This window comes from Lycorma delicatula, chromosome 1 (genome assembly GCF_047948215.1).
Source record: "Lycorma delicatula isolate Av1 chromosome 1, ASM4794821v1, whole genome shotgun sequence".
NCBI classification, from domain to species: domain Eukaryota; kingdom Metazoa; phylum Arthropoda; class Insecta; order Hemiptera; family Fulgoridae; genus Lycorma; species Lycorma delicatula.
In genome coordinates, this window is record NC_134455.1 from 250,548,377 (window position 1) to 250,573,758 (window position 25,382).

At 29.8% G+C, this 25,382-nt stretch overlaps 1 protein-coding gene across 2 annotated transcripts in view; it reads right to left on the reverse strand.

Moving 5' to 3' along the window:
- Slob (Slowpoke binding protein) overlaps positions 1-25,382 on the reverse strand; it is a 115,124-nt gene that overhangs the window by 73,399 nt on the left and 16,343 nt on the right. For both annotated transcript variants that reach the window (XM_075354847.1, XM_075354849.1), the window contains exons 2-3: positions 4,122-4,282; positions 2,356-2,630 (exon numbers count right to left, since the gene is read on the reverse strand). In XM_075354847.1, the coding sequence (XP_075210962.1) occupies positions 2,356-2,630; positions 4,122-4,282 (436 nt within the window). The remainder of the gene's footprint in view (positions 1-2,355; positions 2,631-4,121; positions 4,283-25,382) is intronic.

The window sequence follows — 25,382 nt, forward strand, 5'->3', positions numbered from 1 at the left end:
AGGGAACATGGAGGACGAGAGAGATAGGAGCAGTCATAATTTTAGATATACGCAAAGCGTTTAATGAGCTGCCATGGGAAGTTATATTTCGTGAACTAAAAGCCAGACGAATCCCGGCATGCCTGCGAAGAGTATCGCACGAATATTTTAAGGACAGATACGTGGTGGACAGGTCAGAAGGTGGTGAAACGAAATTTCTGGTGGAGAGAGGTGTCCCCCAGGGTTCAGTGCTGGATCCGGCCCTGTAAAGCACTGCTTTGGACAATATCCTAAGACACCACTACCAGGCGGGCGTCACCCCAGTGGCGTTCGCTGACGATTTAGCGCTTGTGATTGTGCGAAAAACAGAAGCGGAAATGATGTGAGCCGGTGAAGAAGCGGCTGAAAGATGCAGACTAAATCCAGTGCATTTTAGAGTTAATTCACCAGGATGGTCTAGTGGTGAACGCGTCTTCCCAAATCAGCTGATTTGGAAGTCGAGAGTTCCAGTGTTCAAGATCCTTGTATAGGCAGTTACTTTTATACGGATTTGAATAATAGATCGTGGATACCGGTGTTCTTTGGTGGTTGGGTTTCAATTAACCACACATCTCAGGAATGGTCGAACTGAGACTGTACAAGATTACACTTCATTTACACTCATACATATCATCCTCATTCATCCTTTGAAGTAATACCTGAACAGTAATTCCCGGAGGCTAAACAGGAAAAGAAAGAAGAGAAAAAGTGCATTTTAGAGTGAGAAACACGATTGTCCACCCTAGCCCTGCCGCGAAGTACTTAGGTGTGTGGCTGGACAAGCACCTATCCTTTGTTATGCATGTTGAGGAGGTGGCGAGAAAGGGCGAAAGTGTGGTGAAGACGCTCAGCAGAATCATGAGGAATAAGGGCGGTCCTCAGCCGAGAAGAGAAAACTGTTGGCCAGTGTGCACTCTTCGGTAGTGTTATAAGGAGTTCCTGTGTGGCTGGGAGCGTTGTCGAAGACCAGGAACGTGAGGCGTTTGGTTATGCAACAACGTAGGCTAAATATACGTATCATCGTGGGGTATCGTACGATCAGCGCCGAGGCGGCATAGGTTATAGCTGGGGTGCCGACGATAGACTTACAAGCAAATATGAGAGCTTCAATAGTGGCAGGACGGGACAGAAAGGAAGCAACTGACGGTCTCTACATGACTTGGCGTGACAGATGGCAAGATTCGGACAAAGGAAGGTGGACCTACGGGCTCATAAGCGCTGTCAGGAACTGGGTGAAGCGAAAGCATGGTAACATAGTCATGAATTCACCCAGTTCCTGTCTGGACATGGATCTTTCCGGGAATATCTGTACAGGATGGGTAGGAACAATACAAGTCGCTGTCATGATTACGGCGGGCTAAATACAACAAAGCATGTGATGTTCTTTTGCCCTAAATGGCGCGACTTAAGAGTAGTGCTGTAGGAACATGATGTGAACTTTTTTCTTCTTTCTTTTCCTGTTTAGCCTCCGGGAGTTACCGTTCAGGTATTACTTGGACATGGAGACATGGAGTTCGATGACGGGTGATCAAGGGGGACAGCTTCTGGAGGTTGCCGTTGGGGGCTCCTCGGAGTCGTCGCCCGAGGAGCCTCCGAATCGCCCCCGGGGGACGTCTTCCGGTCGTTTAGATTTGGATAGTAGAGTGCCTGGGTGATCATGCAGAGGCTGTGTACATATATGGTTTAGATTCGGGCCCTGCATGATAAGAGGGGAAGGTTTTTTTAGCGGGTAAGAGCCCCGCACTGCCAGCAGTACGGGCCTGACGGCAGCTGGCAGAGCTTTTTCGTCCCCCTACGAAAAAAAAACACTTTTTAAAATAAATACTTACTTAAAGTGTCTTATTTATATCAATAAAATTATTGTTTTATCAGATACGTGATTAACAGTTTTTTTTTTTCATTTTACCATGGTCACCTACGCTACCAGTACACAGAATAACCATAATAATTTTACATTTAAAAAAATTTTAAATGTTTATTAGAATTTCACATTTTATTAAAATGAAATAATTAATAGGAAAAATGTGATAGTAAATGTATACCAAAACGAATGTTTAAATACAAAAAACAAGGATATTAAAATAATGTGTTTAAATAAACATACTTCCAACATCCATGTGGATTGATAGCATCTCTAACTCTTTTTGGATCTGATTGAGTTTTAATCCAAGTTGTGTTTGGCATTTTTCACAAAGAATAATTTCTAGTATATATTTAAATATCTTAAACTTTTTAATTTGTTAATTTCATTGAAATATCAGTACTGATTACTACTATCAGTACATATCTAATAATAATTTTAAAATTTTATTAAAAAAAATTATGGCATCTACTTACTTGATATATAAGATCCTTAAGGCTACCTTTATTATTAAACGGTAAAACAAGAATTATGTAAATTTCACTGCCGCTCGGTGCTTCTTGAAATTCAAGGTCAAGGACGGGATATATATAAGGGTGCTGTAAAGCAAGAAACAGATCAAGAATGATACTTCGATTTTCAGCATCGCATTGTATGGGACAATTATGACTACGAGGAACCAAAGTCAACAATCGCTCTGTTTTTACCGAAATATCTCTCACCACAAACCATTGTTTATCTACTCGAGAACCTGTAAGAAAATATCATTGTCAACACTGTTGTAAGTAATATCTCAAAAAATAAATTTATACAAATAACACGTATACGTATAAAAAAATTGTACGTATACGTAAAGATGAAATTTTGTTTTTTTCTTATTTTCATCTATTATGAGGAAATAATGTGCATCCTCAATACAAAGTTAAGTTACAAGAGCAATACTCTTGCAATACTCAAAAACAACAAAGTTTAAGAACTTTGTTGTTTTTGTTTTCAGAAATAAACAAAATAGTTCCTAAACCATTTTTGAGGTTTTTTGTTGGATACGTTACAATAATAAATGTTTAGCAAAGTTCTTTTTTTTTAGATAATAAAAAGTTGTTTAAAATTAATTAATATACAATTTACATCAATTAATATTGATATAAATAATATAAATATACATATAACAATTTACAAATATTGAATATAAGAAAAACATTAAATTTTTAAATACTTAATGCTACCAAAATCAAATTAAGTTGCCAGTTATGCATGGTGGAATTTTGAACCTTTTCTTACTTCTCATTTCTTCTCATGAATTTATGGTTTTAAAGAAGTTAAATACGGATATACAAGAAGGGAGTACAAAAGGTATACAAGAAGTAACTAGTGTAATAATATAGGCAATCCATTCAAATATTTTATAGAAGTTTTTATGATAAATCAGCAAAAACGAACTCTGAAATGTATGAAATTATTTTTTAACTTATCTAATAATACAGTCTAATAAATTTATTTTTTTTTATTTTACTATTAATAGTTTCTGTCATTAGATTATTGTTGTAATAAGAGATATCACTAATATATCTGTTATACTTTACTGTTCTCGTTATGAATAGATGCCAGAAATATCTTAAATGATTGTCCTTGACAGAAATGCAGATATTAATTATTTTTCTCATACATAATCATACCTGCATAAGTGCTTGCATTTTTTATGAAATTAAAATTTAAAATAAAAACCAGCACAATTCTCAACCACATTAATTTTATTTGGTTGCAATCTAGTCAGGAAATTCAAAAACGAAAAAGATTGTACCAAAAAAAGGAAGACTTAAACATAGCAGGTGTTGAAATTCCGGACTTACTAATCGAAAATTAATTAGTAAACATTTTTTAGAACTCAGGAAGGAGGGTCTTCTATAAAGAAGTTCCGAAACAAAAAAAAAAGTACTGACATAAGAGCTGTGGGAAAAGGTCAGAGAGAAATTTAAAAAGTACTGGTTGGAAATGAAGGAAGGGATGCAAAGAAAAGCATTAAACGTGGTTCATAGTTGGGCGAAACGTAAAAGTAAAAAGGGTGGAAAAAACACTCATAACGGATAATTTTTTTTTATTTATGCTGTGCAACAGATTTCATAACAAGTAAAAAACAATTATTTTTAATTCGTATTAACTGTATATACTGGTAAGAGAATTTGTTTTGCAAAATGCGGTCAGCTGTAAGATAAAATAATATTAATTTACACAATTACCATACCGATATCATTGAGGTGATGTAATAATGAGTATCGAGGACAACATCGTAGGTAATGGAGACATGCTGTCTGCGCTTGAGCCCTCGCCTGACGTTCTAATTCCAGTCTTTCATGAACGCTGCTTTCTGCCTCTAATGCTGTGTATTCATAACGTCCCCCATGTCTGAAAGAATATTAAAGATTAAAATTTCGTCGACATCTAAACAGAATTTCCAGATATCAGTTTTGCAATAATATTTTACAGGAATGAGAATTCAAGTTTTATTTGCATCATTATGCAACTTTTCTTTATAATAGACCTATGCTTAATACTATTCCCTATAACATATTCAGAGTACATTTTTCATCTCTACCTAGACTACTGATATTTCTTGTTTAGCCAACACGTACTGTTATCTTTTTGATCAGAGATTCCAAGATAATTTAATTTTTTTGTTTAATTTAATAATCAAATAATTTAAATATTTAATGTTGATTAACGTTCTATAAATCCAACAGCGGATTTATACAAGTTACTGAAGGCGAATTGCTTTTGAGTTTTCTTCACCAGTTATTATTATACACAAATACCGCAAAGAAACAATTTGTTGATTTTTTTTTTATTTTCTAATGGTAAAAAGAAGGTTTCTAGTAAATAAATATAAGCCGGCCTCCGTGGCGCGAGTGGTACCGTCTCGGACTTTCATCCGAAGATCCCGTGTTCGATCCCGATCATGGATGGCATTTTCATACGCCACAAATCATTCATCTCATCCTCTGAAACAATACCTAACCTTGGTCCCGGAGCTTAAAAAGAAAGAAAAAAGGAAATAAATATAAAGAAGGTATCAATTTCAAAGAAGAAATTGATATTAAATCGAAGCTAAATACCGAAACAGTTTCCTTCATCAAGGATATTACTTATTTTCAGATAAAGAAAAACCTAGCAAAATTTCTTCCAGATCCATTCAGAAATCTGAAAGTTGTACATTGACAAACACGTAAGTTTTTATTAACATAGACTCACAAATAAACGAAAATGCAGGGATTATTAATTTTTCGGAAAGACGTTTCGCTCGGGTGTGGAATCATTTTGAAATTAAACGAATGTCGGGTAATTAATTTTGGCGGTAGAAAGACATAAGTCTGTGAACTGTACAAGGTATGGGACCAGTATCTGAAAATTAGTGGAGTGAAAGTAGGACGGAACGATGGAAAAGAATCAAGAATAAATGCGTGCCTACGCGCGCGCGCACATACACACACGTGCAAGTAAAATAAAAATAATCGAACACATTTCAGTAACGTAATATTCTTACTAAAAAGAATTATAATGACTGTCGATTATTGGCATAATTAAAAATAAATAATAAATAAGTTAAATGTGACCGAATGTTCTCGATTCGGTTATTAGCTGGTAATAAAAAGTCAGTGACTGATCGCACTCCTCTTCTACATTTCACATTTCTTTCATGCATTCAATTATTAGATCCACGGTATTAACGGTACCCAATATTGAATTAACTTTATCGATTAAATGTCATAATGTAATTAGGCAGAGACGCCTGTCGCATGAAACTTCTAAAATAAAACATTTATCGAACTAGTATACGGGAACTAAATTTAATTAGCTTATAAATATTTTTAAGCGTAAATAAACTATATGTAACTGAATATAATAAAATGACAACAAAAATTTGCTATAATTAATCTATAACAGACCTAAGGTGAATTTATAGCCTACTTCTGTGTATATCTGTTTTATTTATTCCATGTGCGTAGGTACACACAAAAACAGAATATCTCTCCACATACATGATTTTTGTGTTTCTATCTATGTTTGCCTAATCGCAAGAACCATTGGTCTGATATGAATGATTATTTTAAAGATACTGTATTTATTTAATTTTTAGAAATTATGTATAAATTTTCTTTCATAATTTCATAACTGGATAAGCAGTGAGACGAGAGCGCGTTTTCGGGTAGTGATATTTTGAGTTATTAAATCAGTCAGAATACATTATATGGAAAGGTTTCCTTCTTCAAAATTTATAAGACCAGTTAAACTTGTTTGATTTTTTATCAAAATTGTTCTGAATATAACAGATAAAATTATAATAAAGTGCATTACGTTTCAAATACTTCTTAAGTAGATGAGTTACTACATTTTTTTGTCACAAGCCTTTTCTATAATAGAATTATCTTCTGTGCACGACTAAAGATAGTTATTTTTCATTATATATTTACATATTACACGAAACTGAAGCAAATCTCATCACAGTCAGTATTTATTTTTTAGACCTTTTTTCTATGATTACGTGTATTTGTCTGCTTTTCCGGAATCCCCCGTAAGGGTTAAACCGATATCAAAGAAATTTTCTGGATTAAATATTCGTAACTGTCATTGGAAATGACAGTAATAGTTTATAGAAATATTAGGAATAATGAAACCATCAAATCAGAATATATAAATTGTTTACTTAACAAATAATTGTTTTAACATTTTTCGAATTGTTACATCATCGTTAATTAATCTATTAAAAAATGATTCAAAATTTTTAAAAAAATCTTGGTACGTAAAAAATAAAACCTGTTCTATTCGCAATTAGTAAATAGTAAAATTTCAAATATTATTTTAACAAATCACAAATTATATATATTTGCCTTTCATTGTCTTTGCATGTCATTTTGAAAGTACTTGGTTTGAATCCTGGTCAAATTTGGCAATTTCCATACACTGCAAAATTTATTTATCATTAACATGGTTTATAGGAAGTCATCTTGTTATTTCAGGAATGAATAAGTATACTTTTATAATCTTTGTTTATTGCTGCCAAAAAAACTTTATATCCTCAAAAAATGTCCATCCTAAAAACAAAATTTGTTTTAAAAATCATTATATTATATTTCAACCTTCAGATAGCCCAATACAACGTATCAAAGGGATTAATTCGTTTAAAAAAGGTAGGTTAAATGTTAAGTTTACTGTTTTATGTTTTGTTGTTTTTGTCATAACTACCCCCCCCCCCCCAAATCTGTATACGCCTCTAAGCTCCTTTTCTACTGTTTAACCATTATTTATTGATTTAACTACTATTCATATTAAAAAAATCCATTAATATAATGGATGACATTAACTGTATTTCAAACCTAGTTTTACGTCTCATTCTCACGGTAGATGTGCAAAAAAATTGTTCTAATACGTCTGTTAACGGGGTTAAGAGAATAAATTAATTGACCCAGTTAGAGCAAAGTCGGTTTTTAAAACTGTTAATAAGTGTACAACGGGTAATTTAGATCATTAACCACAGGTTTTTGCGATCCATACCGATTTCTAATAATATATTAAAGTTATTTTTTATGAAATACCACATTAAATTTCTTTTTTCACTACTATATTTCGATTTTAAATTATTTTTTTTATCCCAAACTTTTGAACGGAACATATTCCGCCTTCGTTTTACTTTTAAAATATGCTATTCGAGTTAATTCATTGTTAAATTCGAACGGATTGAATTTATATTATTGAGTAACACATCACGGCAAATATATAATGATATATATCTTGTACGTTATGGAGTAACATACGAATATCAAATGTGATATGTGCTATCAAGTTATTATATGTTATCGATGCAATTTGTTTTGAAAAGTATAATTTATGCCTTCAAAAAAGATCGATAAAATAATAACTCTGCTTCTATTTTTATAGATTAAAACAAAATAAATAAATTCTGATTTTTTAAAATAATATTTATAGGTGGTCAGGCAACAGGAGAAACCCTATAGAATTCTTTGAATATTGTGTATAAAAAACTCACTACTAGGAAAGTTAATTCTGTTAACCACAACAGAAACCTTCATGTGAACATAACATGCTGACTAAATAGAGCTTCTTTCTATTTACTTTTTATCTCTCGCTAAATCTTTGTAAATATTATTCTTAGGCTCGCAAAACCAGAAACATTTTGTTAACAAACAAGTTGGATATTATTTAATACAACTTCGTGACCGGTCCACGCAGTACAGACCATTAATAGTTGATTTTTTATTTTTCCAATATTAAATATTTCTGAACCAATATTAATTCTAGTAATTCTAAAGCCCCATTTTATTATTCAACGAGAATAAATAAAATCTTTAAAAAAAATTAAAAAATTTATACCTCAAGTAAAAAATAATATTATTTGTGAAAGTCACTTTGTAAATGCGAAAAAGCTTTTTTGGGGCTTAGTCAAAATGACTAAATTGTGGCTGAAGTCTAGAGAGCGAAAGACACTTACTGAAATATTAAATTGTAATAATTATGTAACTAGCAATAAAATATATATATATTCTATGTTCTCTCTTTCTCTCTCTCTCTCTATCTATCTCTCTCTCTCGCTATGTGTGTGTGTGTGTGTGTGTGTGTGTGTGTGTGTGTGTGTGTGTGTGTGTGTGTGTGTGTGTGTGTGTGTGTGTGTTTGTTTATGTATGTGATATTTTCTTGTGAGAGGGAATCAAGTACACTCCTTACCACATAAACTTTCAGCCTACTAATATTTTAACAAATATTTTGTTTTTAGAGTCGTGATAGCTTTATCTTGTGACATGTAGGTACTTATATGTGTGTGTGTGTATTGGCTTAAGTAAGGATTTTTGTGTTATTAATTATACTATAGCTATAGTAACACACAATAATACTGAAGGGTTCATCTTTTCTTAAGATAAGTTACTTGAAGCGTTTCAGTTTAACTGCTGAATAGTAACATGGCACTCGGAAACAATAAGCCCTCTTGAGTTAGAAGGAAGCTTAAAGAAACTGTTCAATATTTTATCTGAAAATAATACTTAAATTAATTCAGATTAAACTACACGCGATGTTTTATAATTCATTTTATTATTTGTACTTAAAATAAGGTAATTTCATAAATCACAGTTTGCGGGACAGATCGACAGAGTCAAGAAAACGAGTTCCATCTTGCCTCGAATTTTAATAATAAATTCCACTTTTATTTAAAAAATAGGCTAATCGTTTTTTTTCTACTGGCCATGGCTTTTTTTCTCATCATTTTAAAAGAAGTTCGGTTTAATGCAATAAATATAATGAACATTTTTTTCCTTCTTACATCTATTTTTTTAAATTATTTTACTGTTTTGATTCGGTTTAATACAATAATAAGAAACAGTGTCATGAAATAAGTTATTTCTTCATCAGTTTAACAGTAAAAAAGAGGGAATACCGTAAGCAGTAGCAACAAGATGTAAGCCATTGTAAAGAGTAAAAGTTTTAAGGTTAGTGAGATTGAAGCTTTCAACGCCCAGGTTCATGTAGATAAGGATTTTGTTCTTGCAAAATAAAACTGAGCGGAATGTGTAGATATTGTTATTTTACAATGGTAACCGTTTTACTTCTAGAAATAATAAAATTAAGACAAACTTTTTATCTTTTCTAAATCACTTCAAGAGGGCTTCTTTCAAAATTCAGGACGTTGAGATCAAATATTTTCATAGATGGAATATCTAAATATAACAAGCGATTCCTGAATAAAGCTAAAAGAGGAACCAAAGGAAAAGAAGGCAGTTAACAAGTCTTTTATCTGGTATTACTTGGTCAAGTTAAAAAAAAGAAAGAAACGATAGTTGATGAAAGGATTGCCAAAATGAAAATAAAAGAATTACTGTTTAAATAAAATACACGAAGAAATTATTTCAGAAACTGCTACCAAAGGAAAGCTGACATTGAATGTTTTAAGAACTTCATGAGACCCTGTAAACTCCTGATTTATCGTTCAATATGTGTAAGTAACAATGTGTGTAAGTTAATAGTAGTATGGAAAATGTTCCAACTGTGAAGGTTTGTTTGAAAGTGAGATATTGTTAATAACATTTGTTACCGTGTGATTTTCTCATTAATTAAACAATAATTTCCTCCCTTCTTTTTCCTGTTTAGCCTCCGGTAACTACCGTTTAGATAATTCTTCAGAGGATGAATGAGGATGATATGTATGAATGTAAATTAAGTGTAGTCTTGTACATTCTCAGTTCGACTATTCCTGAGATGTGTGGTTAATTGAAACCCAACCACCAAAGAACACCGGTATCCACGATGTAGTATTCAAATCCGTGTAAAAATAACTGGCTTTACTAGGACTTGAACGCTGTAACTCTCGACTTCCAAATCAGCTGATTTGGGAAGACGCGTTAACCACTAGACCAACCCGGTGGGTTTAAAACAATAATTTCCAACATATACTGCTTTATTACTTATTTATTTTAATTATTTTCTTATTTGGATATTGTAAAATTTTTATTATTTTTAGTTAAAATTACAAGTAGAAATATTTATCACATAAAAAGGGACAAGCCTGCCAGAGAGATTCATACCCAATTACAGTCTATTTTTACAATAGAATTTTTTTTTAAGATTTATGAAAGATTGATAGTATTGATATACTTAATCGTGATGATAACAATTTTATATTACCAGTACAGACAAATTAAATCACAGCCAGCAAACCGCAACTGGGTTTTTATTATAAAAAATATAATCTAGTTTTCTATGAAGAACAAACATATTTCTTCAAACATTACTAATGAATGCAGCGAAATTTTCCTGTTTTTACGTGAAGTAATACTTATATACTAGCAACCCCGTCTTGGCTTCGCTTGCTCTGTATGGTTACTTGCATTTCCCGTCGCGGACAGATATATCTGGGGCTTCCCGTCTAGCCATGGAGCTCTGCTCTCTCGATCCTCCTGTGATCATTAAACTCATGCTTATGAGAATAATAATGATAAATAAAAATTAAACCCTGTTCAATTTACAAAAAGTATGAATTTATTGTAATTTCTTCAGAGCGATAATTTGGTCAGTACAGGACCCACTAATTGGTTTTTAGATTTCCCGTCGCCGCTTTCCTCGCGAAATACATAATCAGAAATAGTAACATAAATTACCATTTCAATGCAACCAAATTTTATAAAGACTAATTCAATAGCAGTTAAAAACAGTATGTTTTATGTTACCGCTAAAACGTATTGTTTTTCATGAAAAACAATTTAAGTTTTTACTCCTTAAAATATTAAAATTAAAAAACCTGAAAATGGTTTTTTAATATTTATTTGCAAGCCCAAATCAAATGAATATATCGTTTAATAAAGTCGGAAAAGAGAAAATTTTCAATTATTAATCGGGTTGTTTTATCTTTCTTCACGCCTTTCAAGATTGAATTTTAAAAAGTCTAGAAATTTTTTTTACATATTCGCATGAACATTATACACACCAAAAATCAAATTGATAACTCCATTTTAATCCCTAACTCGGAATTTCAGAAAATTCTTTCTTAATGTGCACTTACCGTAAGAAGAATGTTTACACAAATTTTCACTAATTTATCTTCAATAATTTGTGCTAAACGTTAATTATGAATCACTCAAGAAATGTTTTATATAGATAAACACACACAAACACTTGTGAAATAAATTTAAATATTTTGAACGTTTACTTCAGTACATACATTATGAATAAATTTGATTATTATTGTATAAATAACAATAAACAATGTATTTAGCCTGTTTAATACAGGCCTAATCAAATAAAATTTATTCTAGTAAAGATATTAACTATAAAATACAATAATTCAACTGATCAATATTATTTGCTTTTATTAGAATATCATTCGAATAATTACTTCTTTCATTATTGTAGAACATTTTTTAATATTTCTGGTATTAATACATTGTCAGATCTTTTTATTAAAGAGTTTTTTCATTACAAATTTAAAAACATTAAGATTAAATTTGTTTTTGCAATGAAATTAATTTGAATCATAATTTCTCCTGATATTATGTATTGATAATAAATAAAAAATTGTTATTTGTGGATAATTCGTCATTTTACATGTGGATAAATTTGTATGTTATCATTAAAAATTAAAAATAAAATAAGAGGATTGATCTCATTTACATCTGAGCATATGTTTGATGGAATTCTTGGACCGTACTGTAAGATCAATATCGAAGCGTAATTTTGGCCTATGAGAATGTCGCAGAATAAATGTCTGCAGTTATAAATGTCACCTGTACATCATTATTAATTAGTTCATTTATTGTTTTTGCAATATTCATTCATCTCGGTAAAATATATGAAAAATTAACAGAAAGAAAAATCATAAAACCTTTTAAAAAATATCCCAATAGCAGATATTTGTCAATGTAGGTGCACGCAAAGATTGAATGTGCGGATGGAAAAAGATCAAAAGTTCAGTCATTTTCACCTTAAATTCTAGAAAGAAATATATAGTCTCAGAAATTTTTTGTAGGAATTCTTTTTATTTTGTTCCTATCAACTTTTTCATCTCTCATTTGTTTGCAGTGACTCGAACGAAATGAATAAACGGTAAGAAATTTGCTTATTAATATTCAGAACATATTTATTTAATTTTTAATTCAGAATTTCGTTCACCATTTAGCCCACTTTTATAATCCCTTAATAAATACACTAAAATTCTTATTTATAAATTCTTTATTTATCCCCAAGTGAAATACAAAATGAAAATCGTGAACTCGTATTCAAGCTTTAATACTGCATTTATTAAAAAGATGAATAGCAATTTGTACAAACGGTACAAATATTAATGGTGATAAGTAAATTTTAAATTTTTGAGTTATTTATTGAAAATTTATATGTTTCAAATAATATTATTTACAGTCATATTACCATATGATATATATTATTTATTATTATATATTGATTATTATTAATATATATTTCTGTTACTGAAGGTTTTATTCGTATCATGAATTTTTGTTACGATAAAATTTTAATTTGGTAATATGTTGGTGAGATTTGATTAGTACTGTTTTAATTAAATTTTAATATTTCAATATTTTGAAGTATTTTATCCAGTAAACAGTTTCAAAAATAAGAATGGTTCAAATCGCTTTGAAGAACTTTGAGTGCATAAGAAGATAATTCATATATTTTAATAGTAAGCTTGTACAATTTTAATGAGTTAAATACGAATAATATTCTTAAGTTGGTCCCTAAATTAAGGTAAAGAAATGAAAATGCAGTAATTTAACGACACATACTAAAACAAATTATATGTTGCAAATATCTGTAACCGAAATACCTCTTTACGGTAAATATAAACTGTCTTTCGCATTGGAATAATCTGATTTTATCACCTATCTTTTTTTAGGTAAGTATATAGTAAAAGTTTAAACAACTCTATAAGTTTTATCGACGTTGTTCGTTTACATCCTAGTGAAAAAAACAAAAACCGAAATTAAAATCGCAAATTGCTTTTTTATCAAAATAGTAGTTAAGTTAAGTTTGCGATTTTGGTTTTAACTGTTTTGATTAACCGCACTGTTTTTATGAAAGATAAATTTGAATATCCTTTTTTATAAAGTATAAAGATAATAAATATCCTTTTTATAAAAAAAAAAGAAGAATGTTACTAAAGTTTACTTAATGAATCGATGTGGCCGGCAGGACGGGTCGTCTTCAATAAGTAGTGTTGGCACAGGACTCGATTGAGGCAATTTGTTACACAGAAGTCTTTTCGCCCAACTTCCACTCGTTTTATCTTTAGATAATAGTGTTGCGTTTAACTTATTAGCCATTACTGACGTAAATTCGATGATCGATCATTGTAAAATCAGTTTATCTTATCTAAATTGGAAAAACGTCATTGTATGCAGTTAAAATATTTTATAAAAACTAGTTTTATGTTATGAAATCAACAATGCTTTATAATAACTGGATAATTCAGAATAAAGTGAATTTCAATAAACACTATTTTTATATATCTTAACAGTAAAATATTGTAATTAACGATACTGTTACTTTTAAACTTATTTAATTTTGAACTGTAATATATTACATTGGTTTCGGAATTTAAAAAATATATAAAATTAGAGCTACAACTAAACTTCATAAAATCTACACTTTATAAAATCAAGTATATTATAAAGGTTTATAAAAATATTTTCCTGCCTTCTTCAGTCTTTCTTAATTATTAATTTATAATTTGCATTTAATTATTATTTAATTCAGTTAAGAAACTTAAATAGCGAGACTTTAATTAGTGTAATTAATCTTAGCGATCTATCTGCACAGAATGATAATGGCATATCAAAAAATATAGCTACCTCATATTAAAAAATACTTTTAATATGAAAACTTCATCAGGCACAATGTACCTAATTAAGTTTTGAAATAAAATAAAATAAATTAATTCGTTGCGGAATTCTGAAGAGATTTTTGAACTAAATCTAAACATAAGTTATTACAGTTTTTTTAATAAAAATCACTCTTTCTTTCTGTCTGTCTTCTCCCTCCCGCTTTCTCTCTCTTACTTTCACTAATAAGAATAATCCTAAGCCGACCTCAGTGGCGCGAGTGGTAGCGTCTCCGCCTTTCACCCGGAGGTTCTGGGTTTGAATCCCGGTCAAGCATGGCATTTTTCATACGCTTCAAATTTTCATTCGAGCTAAATGATCGTAGCAATTGATGTTCGCCCATCTCATTAAAAAAAGGGATATAAAGTCCATTAAAAAATTCGTTCATTACAAGCCCGTTTTCCGTCAAAAGTATTAATTTAAACCGACTTCGTGAATACAAAGCGACTGTAATTTAGATATTTAAATCGGCTAAATATTTTACATATTAATATCCAAACATATATTTGAATAATAAAACAACAATCCTTTTGACTGAAAAAATTTGTCCTTGATGCGTCACGCTATATCAAAACAGATGCATCAGTTTGAGTGGTAAACTTGCTGAACGGAAACTTTTTGTAGTGCAACCGTCAACGACTCTTTAAAAAGAGTCGTTGACGACTCAACCACCCAACCACCCACCTAGTCTACATTTCCGCTTCTTTTAGCATCTGTAAATACTTAGCTGTATAACAACGATCAATAGTGAGAAAATGAATGCAGTGACTCGTCACAGGTATAACAATAAGAATTGAATCCCTATCAAATGGCCAGTTGTAATCTAATGATAAATCTCCCTTTATTATTTTTAACACTCGAATAATACTAATTTGATCGTTATTTGATTCGAATTACTAACAAAAAAACGAACGATTTCTTAACATAAGTTACCATTCTTAACTAGATTATTTATCGAGAAATTAGCTGATTTTACAATTTAGCTAAATTTAATAGAAAATTGCTATATAAAATGCAAATAAAGAATTATCTAATCCGCTGGCGTCCGTGGTGGCGTGAGGTCTCTCTTTTTTCAAAAGCTTCTGCAATCAAATTCCCATCAGCTTAGGCATTTTTCACTCCCTACAAAATTTATCTCATCGCCAACGGTAACTGTAATTGGGTATTATTCCGATTTGCCTATATAAACGAAGAAACTTTTAAACAACAATGCAATATCTAAAATTGAAGTCATAAAGAAAAATTGTAATTGATAAATGCAGAATAATTTTCCCACCACTAAAATAAATAACCACAAATACAAATTTCACCTCATAAAAAAAAAAAAAAAAAAAAAAAAAAAAAAAAACAAAGATAAAAAGTAAAGTGTGACTTGATATTACATAATTTCTTTCATTATTTACTATTGCAGTCACGTTGATGAACCATTTATCAAGTCGATTTAAATTCCTCCATGTCACAAAATCAATGTTAGTTCCTGAAGTATTAAATAACAAAATTTTATGTTAAAATTCACTTAATCTGAACATTTTAGTAAGGACAAACAAAATCAAACAATAAAGTATTTAGTATCCTGAGCTAACATGCTTATATCAACACGCACGACATTTACATTTAGCGTTCTTCGCAAGAGAAATAATTCGAATTATATCAGTGGATTCTAATACCATGAAGATATTCCAGTTTCGGCCACAATTAAAGCTAAAAATATTACTAATATTATGAACAGAAAATGTCCAATATTTTGACACTGTAGAATTTCATTCAACTTCAATAATGCAATAATTTATTCGATCGATAAATTGAAATTCTTTTTTGAGATTAAGTAAAAAATCGCAAAAATGGAAATGTTTGCACTGAAAAGAATTCAATTCTTCCTCAAAAATGATGAAACCAATGAGTTTAGGCAGCAGTTATTGAAGGAATAGGAGAAATTTTTACCGCTGAATTACAATTTATTAAAAATGAGGGTTATGCAGATCAACTTTAGTATTAGTGAGCTTCATAGGACTGTTAAGCTTTTTTCTTGTAAAGCTGATGAATTTTCTATAAAAATAAATAAATTTCAAAATGAGAATTGTGAGATAAAAAAGGAAAACTTGAATTTAAAATTGAAAATTGCTGAGCCTGAAACACAGGTTCTGGAGCTTCAACAGTATAGCCATTCAAATAATCTAGTAATCCATAGAATTCCTTTATCTAAAAACGAAGATATCTCAAATATAATGATGGATACTGCTAATTGCTTAAATATTTCCAGTAGCATTAACACTGCTAAAAATAAAGATAGACCTCCTATCATAGTTTTCTTTCCAGATTTCCTAAAGAGGAGTGGTTGGATAGTTTTAAAGAGTGTAGAAAGAAAAATGGTAACTTTTTGATAACATATATTAAGAAATCTTAAAAACAACAGTTGTTTTTAATCATCATTTGTCTCCTTACTACAAAAAGTTTCTGTTTGAATGAAAGATTTTCACAAAAAATAATAATTTCAAGTGTTGTTGGGTTAATACTGGAAGAATTAACATCAGAAGAGATGAAAATGACAGAGCTTACAAAATATTTGATAGTTTTGGACTGTCTGAACTGAAAAATAAATTTGTTAATTAAATTTTTATTATTTCATCAGTTTACTTTTATACTTTAATGATCCATGATATGTTAGATGTTAGTAATTATAATACTGAGACTATCCAGATTAAGGATAATCTCTCTTTCTTTGTATTGGATGATCTGAAATTTATGTTATAATATTAGAAGCATAAATTTTCATTTAGATGAGTTTTTGTTTTGTTAGATAATAATAATATTAATGTTGACATTACAATTTTTGTAGAGATATGGAATGAATCATTACATTGTCCGATTCAGGTTTATTGCGAACGTATTTTCTTCTGAATAAATGTGATGGTATCAGTGCTTACATTAGAAACGATTCACATCGTTTATCTTTTGATACACACATTATTTAGGGTTTTAATTCTGTTTTTATTAAGTTTAATTTTTGTGGTAATACCATAGGCTTGACAGTTATTTATTGATCTCTTATCCTTGAACTAGAAAAAATTTTATCTCATCTGTATTCCCATTTGAAATCTATTAATTATTTAAAAGTACACATTTTATGTGGTGATATTAACATTAATTTTTTGGGGAATGATTCAAAATCTGTTGATTATTTAAATATTATGGCTGGTTTTACTTATACATATATAAAAAAAAAATTAATAGACCTTCTAGGATTACTAGAATATATGAGTTCTTGTATTGATCATAATTTATAAGAAATCATCATTTTTATTTTTAAGCCCAATGGATATGTCATAGAATCAACTATCAATGATCGTTTTTCTATAGTAGGATCATTGGAGACTATTAAAGAGGATAGTGTTGCTGGATGTAATAATGGTGATAGTTTTAATTTAAATATGGTAGAAATTTTTGTACACGTATTGAGATGAAACTGAAGGTTGATACTGAAAACGAATGTTGGACTTCTATTATTGAATGCTGCGATGTGGAAGAGGCATTGGATAATTTTCTTAATGTTTTGAAGAAATATATTAAAAATGCCTCTTTCATTAAACCTATGCCGAGTCGTAATTTTATTAGATAAACGCTATGGATGCCTAAAGGTATTTTAATTTCTATTAAAAACAGAAAAAGAATATATACTACAGTTAAAAGACAACCTTTTACTATTGCCATAGTTAAAAAATATAAAATTTACAGAAATATTTTAAGTTTATTTGGAATCTTATAAATGAAACTACTATTTCTCCTCTAAAATAAACAGTATGTTTGAATTGTAAATGGTGGATGTAGAGGATGTAGTGAGTGATTCTTTTTATATGGCAAATATTTTCAATTCTTTTTTTGTTAATGTTGGAATATCTATTACCAGTAATTTTTTTTTTAAATTGTAATGAAAGTAGGTCCTTCAATGGGTAGAGTTAATGGGTCTTATTGTTATATATTTTTCAGGTGGTTACACCTAATGAAATTTTTAAATTAATTAATGAATTAAAGGATAATAATACTTTTACTCATGGGTTATCTAATGAAACCCTAAAGGTTCTTAATTGTTTTATTTGTAACAGGCATTTTCCCTAAATTCTTTAAACAGGCAATAGTAATTCCATTATACAAAAATATGATAAAAGGGGCCAAAAAAATTATAGACCCATATCTCTGACCTTATCTTTGTATAAAATTCTGGAAAAGGGTATTAAATTTAGATTGGTTGCATTTTGTTATAAATCTTATTGTGAAAAGGTTGGATGATGGTGACCATGTCATTGGAATTTTTTTGGATAAACAAAAATCTTCTTTTGAATAAATTGCATAATATTGGCATTAGGGATATTGTTTTGAATTTAAGTCATATTTAAGTAACAGAACACAATGTGTTAAACTGAATAGTGTATTTAGATATCTTCCTGTGATTTATGGAGTTCCACAGGGTACCTGTTTAGGGTACAATTTTATTCCTGGTATATCTGAATAATATTTTCATCTTGAATATTTTGAATATTTTTTTTGTTTATGCTGATGACATGGCCATTGATTTTGGTGGTGGTTCTTTTGATAATGTTGTAATAAAGGCTGATCTGAGTCTGAAATTAGTTAATGATTAGATGTATCAATTTTTTTTGTGTAATAATGCAATTACAACTGTAGTAGTTTATTTTCCTAACAGGAGAAAAATTATTAATAATAATAAAATAATTTTACATAAATTTGTTTGCTGTCAGCTTCGTATGAATACTTATAATTGTACTGTGCTAACTTTTGTTGATTGTGTTAAGTATCTTGGGGTAGATTTTGATTGTAATCTGAAGTTTAATACCCACTTAAATAATTTACTTAAGAAAGTTAGGAGGCTGTTTTATAAGTTTAGGAGCTTAGGCATAGTTTGTCTCATACCCAGCTTAGAATGGTTTACTGTGCATTTTTTAGGCATTACTCTCATGTGGCATTTTGGTTTGAGGGAATATATTTTGACTATGTACTCCAGCTACATTGATTACTATTAACTCCTTAGTAAAAATTTGTGTTTGACATTGATAATCTTAAAATTTTATATATTAAAAATGTATTATTGCTTGTTTATAAAAATCAACATTTATTTCAATTCTTTATCATCATTCCTATATAAGTAGACACTGTTAGTAATATCTGTATACCTCTTGCTAATAAAGTTCTCTTTAGGAGAGGTTTATTATTGTCATTGCAGCTGGTTGATTATTGTTAGTGGTTGATATTAATTTGGGTAACTTTGTTTCTATTCACTCCTTATAATTGAAGAATTTTTCTGTAAATGATGATTATGATTTTAACAGCATATTAATTATTTTAATTTGGGTATTTTTTATTTATTCTTCTAAATGATGTTTTATAAGAGTTATTTTATTGTATAGTTTATTACGAGTATGTGGTATATGTGTTTTATATGATAATTTATGTTGCGTTTATATTTGATTTATAGTATATTTTGTTTCCTATAAAATATTTCCTCTCTATGTTGACTGAAATTTAAGTAATATTGTTTTAAATGTAAATTATTATTTTGATAAGATTTTTTGTTGATTACTCTGTATCATTACTCTTGCTCTCAATTATTTACTCTCAATTATTTACTTTTGAGAAGAGGCTTGATGTGCAATTTTAACAATGATTTATTGCATCTATATATCTGTTCAAGTGAATTTTAAATAAATAAACATCTGTTTATTTATTGTTTTGTGATACAGCACTATTACATAGAATAATGGTTTGCTTTGAAGTTAATATCACTTTAAAAAATAATTAAGTCATAAATTTTAAGAAAATTTACATCATATGAGTATTATTTAATATTTACCAAACAAAAAAATAATAAACTTATGCAGGTTAAATGCTTTTGTTAATATCTCTTCGTATTACATCTGATTCACAATACAATTACTGAAATAATGTACACGCTTACCACAGTAAATTATTTTACAGCAAATCATATTCAGTTTCTTTTGTAGAAGTTTTTATTACATTTTTAATATCAAAATATTGTTGAGAATTGAACTCGATAGAAATTAACAAGATAAGAAGCAAGGAACCAAACGAATCTTAGATTCAAAAGAATTCATATGTTTGTCCTATTTATGATTATGATATTGGTTATTGGCATATGTTAATCCTGCATTAATTAAAATCAAATCAGAATGAAAATCAGGTGTAGAAATAATAATGACTAAGAAGTTCAGAAGACTAATACAAAGAACACAGCTAAGATAGGTTACAGTGTCTGCTCGCGTTTAGGCACTATGGAACTACAGCACACCCTATTTTCACGTGATATTATCAATATTTAATATAATGAATCATTTTTTATTTAATTCATTCTTTATACTTGTACAATATATAATCCTTAACCTTAATGTCAGTAGCCATCCTCCAAACACAAAAATCTTTGTATGAAACTGTGCGCTTCACAGTTCCAGTGGCGTGGTGTTTGGCTATTGTACGCATGTGCACATAGGAAGCTGCATGCGAGGCTGCAAGAGAGAGAAAGCACTGTCGCTCCCGCAGTGCAGACCCATGGTGTACTGGTGGAAGGTAGTTGAGTTTTTTACTCCGCGTTTGTTGTGCTTAAAAACTGCGAACCATATTCTTGAATGTGATATAGTGTAGAATTAGATTGTTATCCTGCTTCCAGCTATTCTATTGATTCATTTTTTTGGTTCTTTTATTTTATGGGAAACTTTAATCTTTTATACATGTTTGTTTCCTTTTACATAATTTTAAAACAAAGGCTAAAAATTTTCTGGAGCAGCATCTCCACTAATTTTAGCTACGAGCTGCCACTGATAGGTTGAAAGAACCTGCCAACTGTAATACTTACACACAGATTCCTCGGCAGAAGACAAAGAGATAGTTTAGATTAGAGAAAGTATACATTAATATGTGTGAATAAATCATACATCTATTCCAATTTAGTGATAATCAAAATGTAACTGAAATAAAATAATAGAATGCAGAAACTGTGCAATAAAGGGAGAGGGAAATATGGTATTGGGAAAATCTAAAATTAAAGATAAAGAACATGAAAAAAAGGAAGCAAAAGAAAATAGAGGAACTTGATTTTTAGAATTTTTTCTAAAAAAAAAAATGCAAATGATTCATTATTGTGAAGGGTCTATTTAATAATCACAAAAGAATAGATGTAACACGTCGGGATAAGGCCAAGAAGTAGAGAAAGGTATTAAAAGATACATTTAAAAACTAAATTATAAACTGGAACACGTTTTCATTTTCAGAATGATTAGTAACTTAATGACTTAGATGACTTGAAGTTTAAGAAAGACTTGAAATGAATAAATAGGTACAGACAGGCAAAGTAAAAGAAAAATTAGGAATTTTATAGTTATACCTACATAATATAAAGTCGGGCTCATAATATTACTAAAAAAGGGGATACTGTAGAAAAATGTGTAATTATTTGTCCCAAGACCAATTACAACAACCCTACTCTTTCTTATAATGATAAGATATGAATTTTATAGCATGTGAAAAAATACAAAACCTGACCAGATTTCGAACCTCTGCCCATCCGAATAGAAGAAAAGATGCTACCTATCTACTATTCCTAAAAGGTAACGGATCGAAGGAAACTTACGGTAGGAAATAAAACGAGAGTAGTTAAAATACCGTTAGTAAGGAAACTCCTGTTGAAGGTGACGTTGAATTCTATAATTAAAATTTAATGATTACCACCTTACCAGCACTTTTTAAATATTCAAAATATCCCAGTAAAAGACCTCGATGTATAATTTCTGCTGGAAGAGCAATGTTAGGAAGAAAAGAAAGCGCCCAGTTAAATTACGCCCAATAAATTAAGCCACAAGAAGAAAAAATTATCAGATGAAATAAAAATTTCAAATTTCGAAAACGGTTACATTAAATGTACCAGAATATTCAAATGACTGTTGAAAAGATTCAGTTATGTTCGTTAAATAATATTTAAGGATAAACCCGAAGCAAAGAGTACTTTTTCACTGTATATTTCGGGTTCGAATACCGGTCAGGCATGGCATTTTCACGCACGCTACAAATATTTCATCTCATCCTCTGAAGCAATACCCAACGGTGGACCCGGAGGTAAAAAAAAGAAAAAACCTTGTGACAAATAAGGGGACTAGACAATATTAAATTTTTCAAAAAAAAAACAGATTATTTATCGAAACCATGAATAAAAATTAATCTTAGAAAGGGCTTAAAAGTTTCACAGGAGAAAATGATGTTTTGCAATCACATCATACCCCTTTCTAAATACGTATATAAAACTGTAAAGTGATAATATCGGCAAGATAAAGGAATAAAAAAACCAGTATGTAAAAAACCAATAAAAAAACAAGTTGGCTTCCTTAGAGAGTACCCACGCCAAACTCTCATAAAATATGCGATTACATTCCTGCTTCTGATACTTTTATCAAGCAGCTCGTAGTTTCGTGATTTAAAATGGTGTTGTAAAAGATTTGTTTACGATTTTTTTTTTTCAGCTGTTATACAACTATAAAAATAGGTTATTTTATTCTTTATTTCTTTCTATTCTGAAATTATATATGCTATAATTGAATTAAAATTAATGATGTTGTTGTAGAGCAATTTTAAGTGAAACGGATGGAAATACTCTGAAAATAAATCGATGAACAATTTTTTATAAAACAGAACCACAACATTATAAATTATTCCATATACAGTTTCGTTGGAATTCACCGATACACTATTTATTAATACACTGATAGAATTATAAATAGTTTTTATAAATTCAGTTCAATTAGTCTTGTTTAGCACAAATATTAGAAACTTACAAATTGTACATAAAAGATTATTTATTAGGAAAAATCCCTGTAAATTTAAACACATTAAACTGTTTTAAATCGCCTTTATTCAATAATATAAAAAAAAGCTGTCTACTTTATAGCAAAACCTAAAAATTTGAATAATTTTTATCCGGTAAATGTTATTTATTTATATTTCATTATTTTATTTGTTTGGGATGCGAGTCATACATCATATGCGATATTATGTTTCATTAATAAGAAACATATTTTCATCTTATTTTTATCGGTTAGTGCAGATTAATAATCCACTACTTTTAAACGAATAAATAAATGCGATGCAGTAGAAGGTAGAACCAGGTCTCAATATTGACTTTCAAATCGATAAAAATTTATTAAAAAGCATTGAAATGAAAGAACTTGCATCAATAGGAGAGTTGTGTTTAGTAAATGAAGAATGTATCTTTTATGCGGTGTAGAAACAGAAAAATATTTCACTAGGAGACTGATTAATTTTAACAACGATTTATCGATTCGTTTCAACCCTTACCAATTATTTTGAAGCGGGTACAGTCTTATTACTAACACGATATATAAAACAACCTCTGAAAAGTATTATACTCTGATAGTGGAAATTAAAAATTACTGTCCTTTTGACCAAAATCTGATAAACATCAATAATTATAAAGTTGAATAACGGTGTTAGATCTTGAATCCGTAAGCCGAATTATATTTCCAAATCAGTAACCCTAACTTAATTAAATAGAATATTTAATCAAATTTTTAATTTTTTAAACAAACTATTAACCCTTTAATTAAGGTAGTATATTAATTAAACTAGTAAAATTTTGATAGCGAATGGTATGAAAAACATCTGGTATTCTTGAGTAAGTTTTTAACCTTTTTTTAAATAAAAAGCTAATAAAATTGGAAATAGAAATAAATTTTTTTTCGCTCAAAGATTTAAAAAGATACGTAGTTAGCTCGTGGAAAGTAGTTATACATTCCGTAATCATGAACATAGTTTTTTATCGGTTTGAAAGATCATTTTTGTTGGAAAAATTCAATGAAAAATATAATAATTTAAAAAAATTAATAAAAAATAAAGGATCGTTTCCGTATAAAAACCTGCTGAAAATTCGGTGCGATTAAAAAAATATTTTAAACAAGAACTAATTCCAATGTTTGTCAAAACGAAGAGTTCAAGATTTTTGTCTCTCAAGAGCGAAACCGTCCCCGTAAATATCTTTCAGCAGATATTTATGTTTGTGTTTCCATCCTTTGTAGTGAAAATTCTTCTTTCTTCGATAACATTATTTTAAGTTTAGGCGCACTGACCATCAGATTCCTCCGCATTGGATACACAGCCAAGTGTTGTCGCAAGTAAATTATTTCAAACAGAATGCGCCGTTTCCGGAAACCTTTAAAACAATCTTATATCCTACATTGTTTCACGATAAAAAAAATGTATTATCTAACTGCTTTACACTATCTGTCCCAGACTTTCGTACGGTTGTGAAAAGCCATAAGAAAGCTTGGGACTGCAGAAAGCAGCTCTGTCCGAGGCCTGTAACACTTCAGATGTTTTACTTTTGAAGGTAAATGCGGCTTAAGAAATCAATCTACTGTTTGCTATGCTGCATACAGTGTACAACATCCTGTGGTGAACAAAGGAAATATCTTAGATTGTTTGCCTGAGTATCATCTGTATTGCGGTAGGCTTAACAAACTGAGGTGTACAGTAAAGTCGGTTCAGTGAGGAAGCCAACGGGAAACTATTTCACTTGTCCCTTTTACCTTAAAGTCTGACACAGGATACTTGTCATTCCTGTATATATACCAATTTCAAGAACGACTTTGTTTCATATCAGATGTACGACAAGAAGATAGATGAAGCATCTTACAGAATAAGTTGCATTCATTTATGAAAATGCATCTTATTTGAAAGAAAATATATCAGTATTTTATGGATAAGGAACCCCAAAAATCTACCTATCTCGTCGTAAATATCCAGACCCTTGTTGCGAATCGAAACGATGTCCTAGAAATTAAATGATGATTCTACGAGTGAGTCTTTGAAACGGGTGGTAATGATTAAAGGAAGAATGCTTAATCGTCATTTATTTGTAAAATTGACTTAATTATATTACGTAACATTAACCGGGTTGTTTTCTATACAATGATTATTCATTGACACTAACCAAGTATTTTGCACTTTCTTACCCGTGAAATAATATTATATTATAGTTTTAATTTTTCGTTAAAGAAATATTTCAGTTACAGGTTTATAAATAA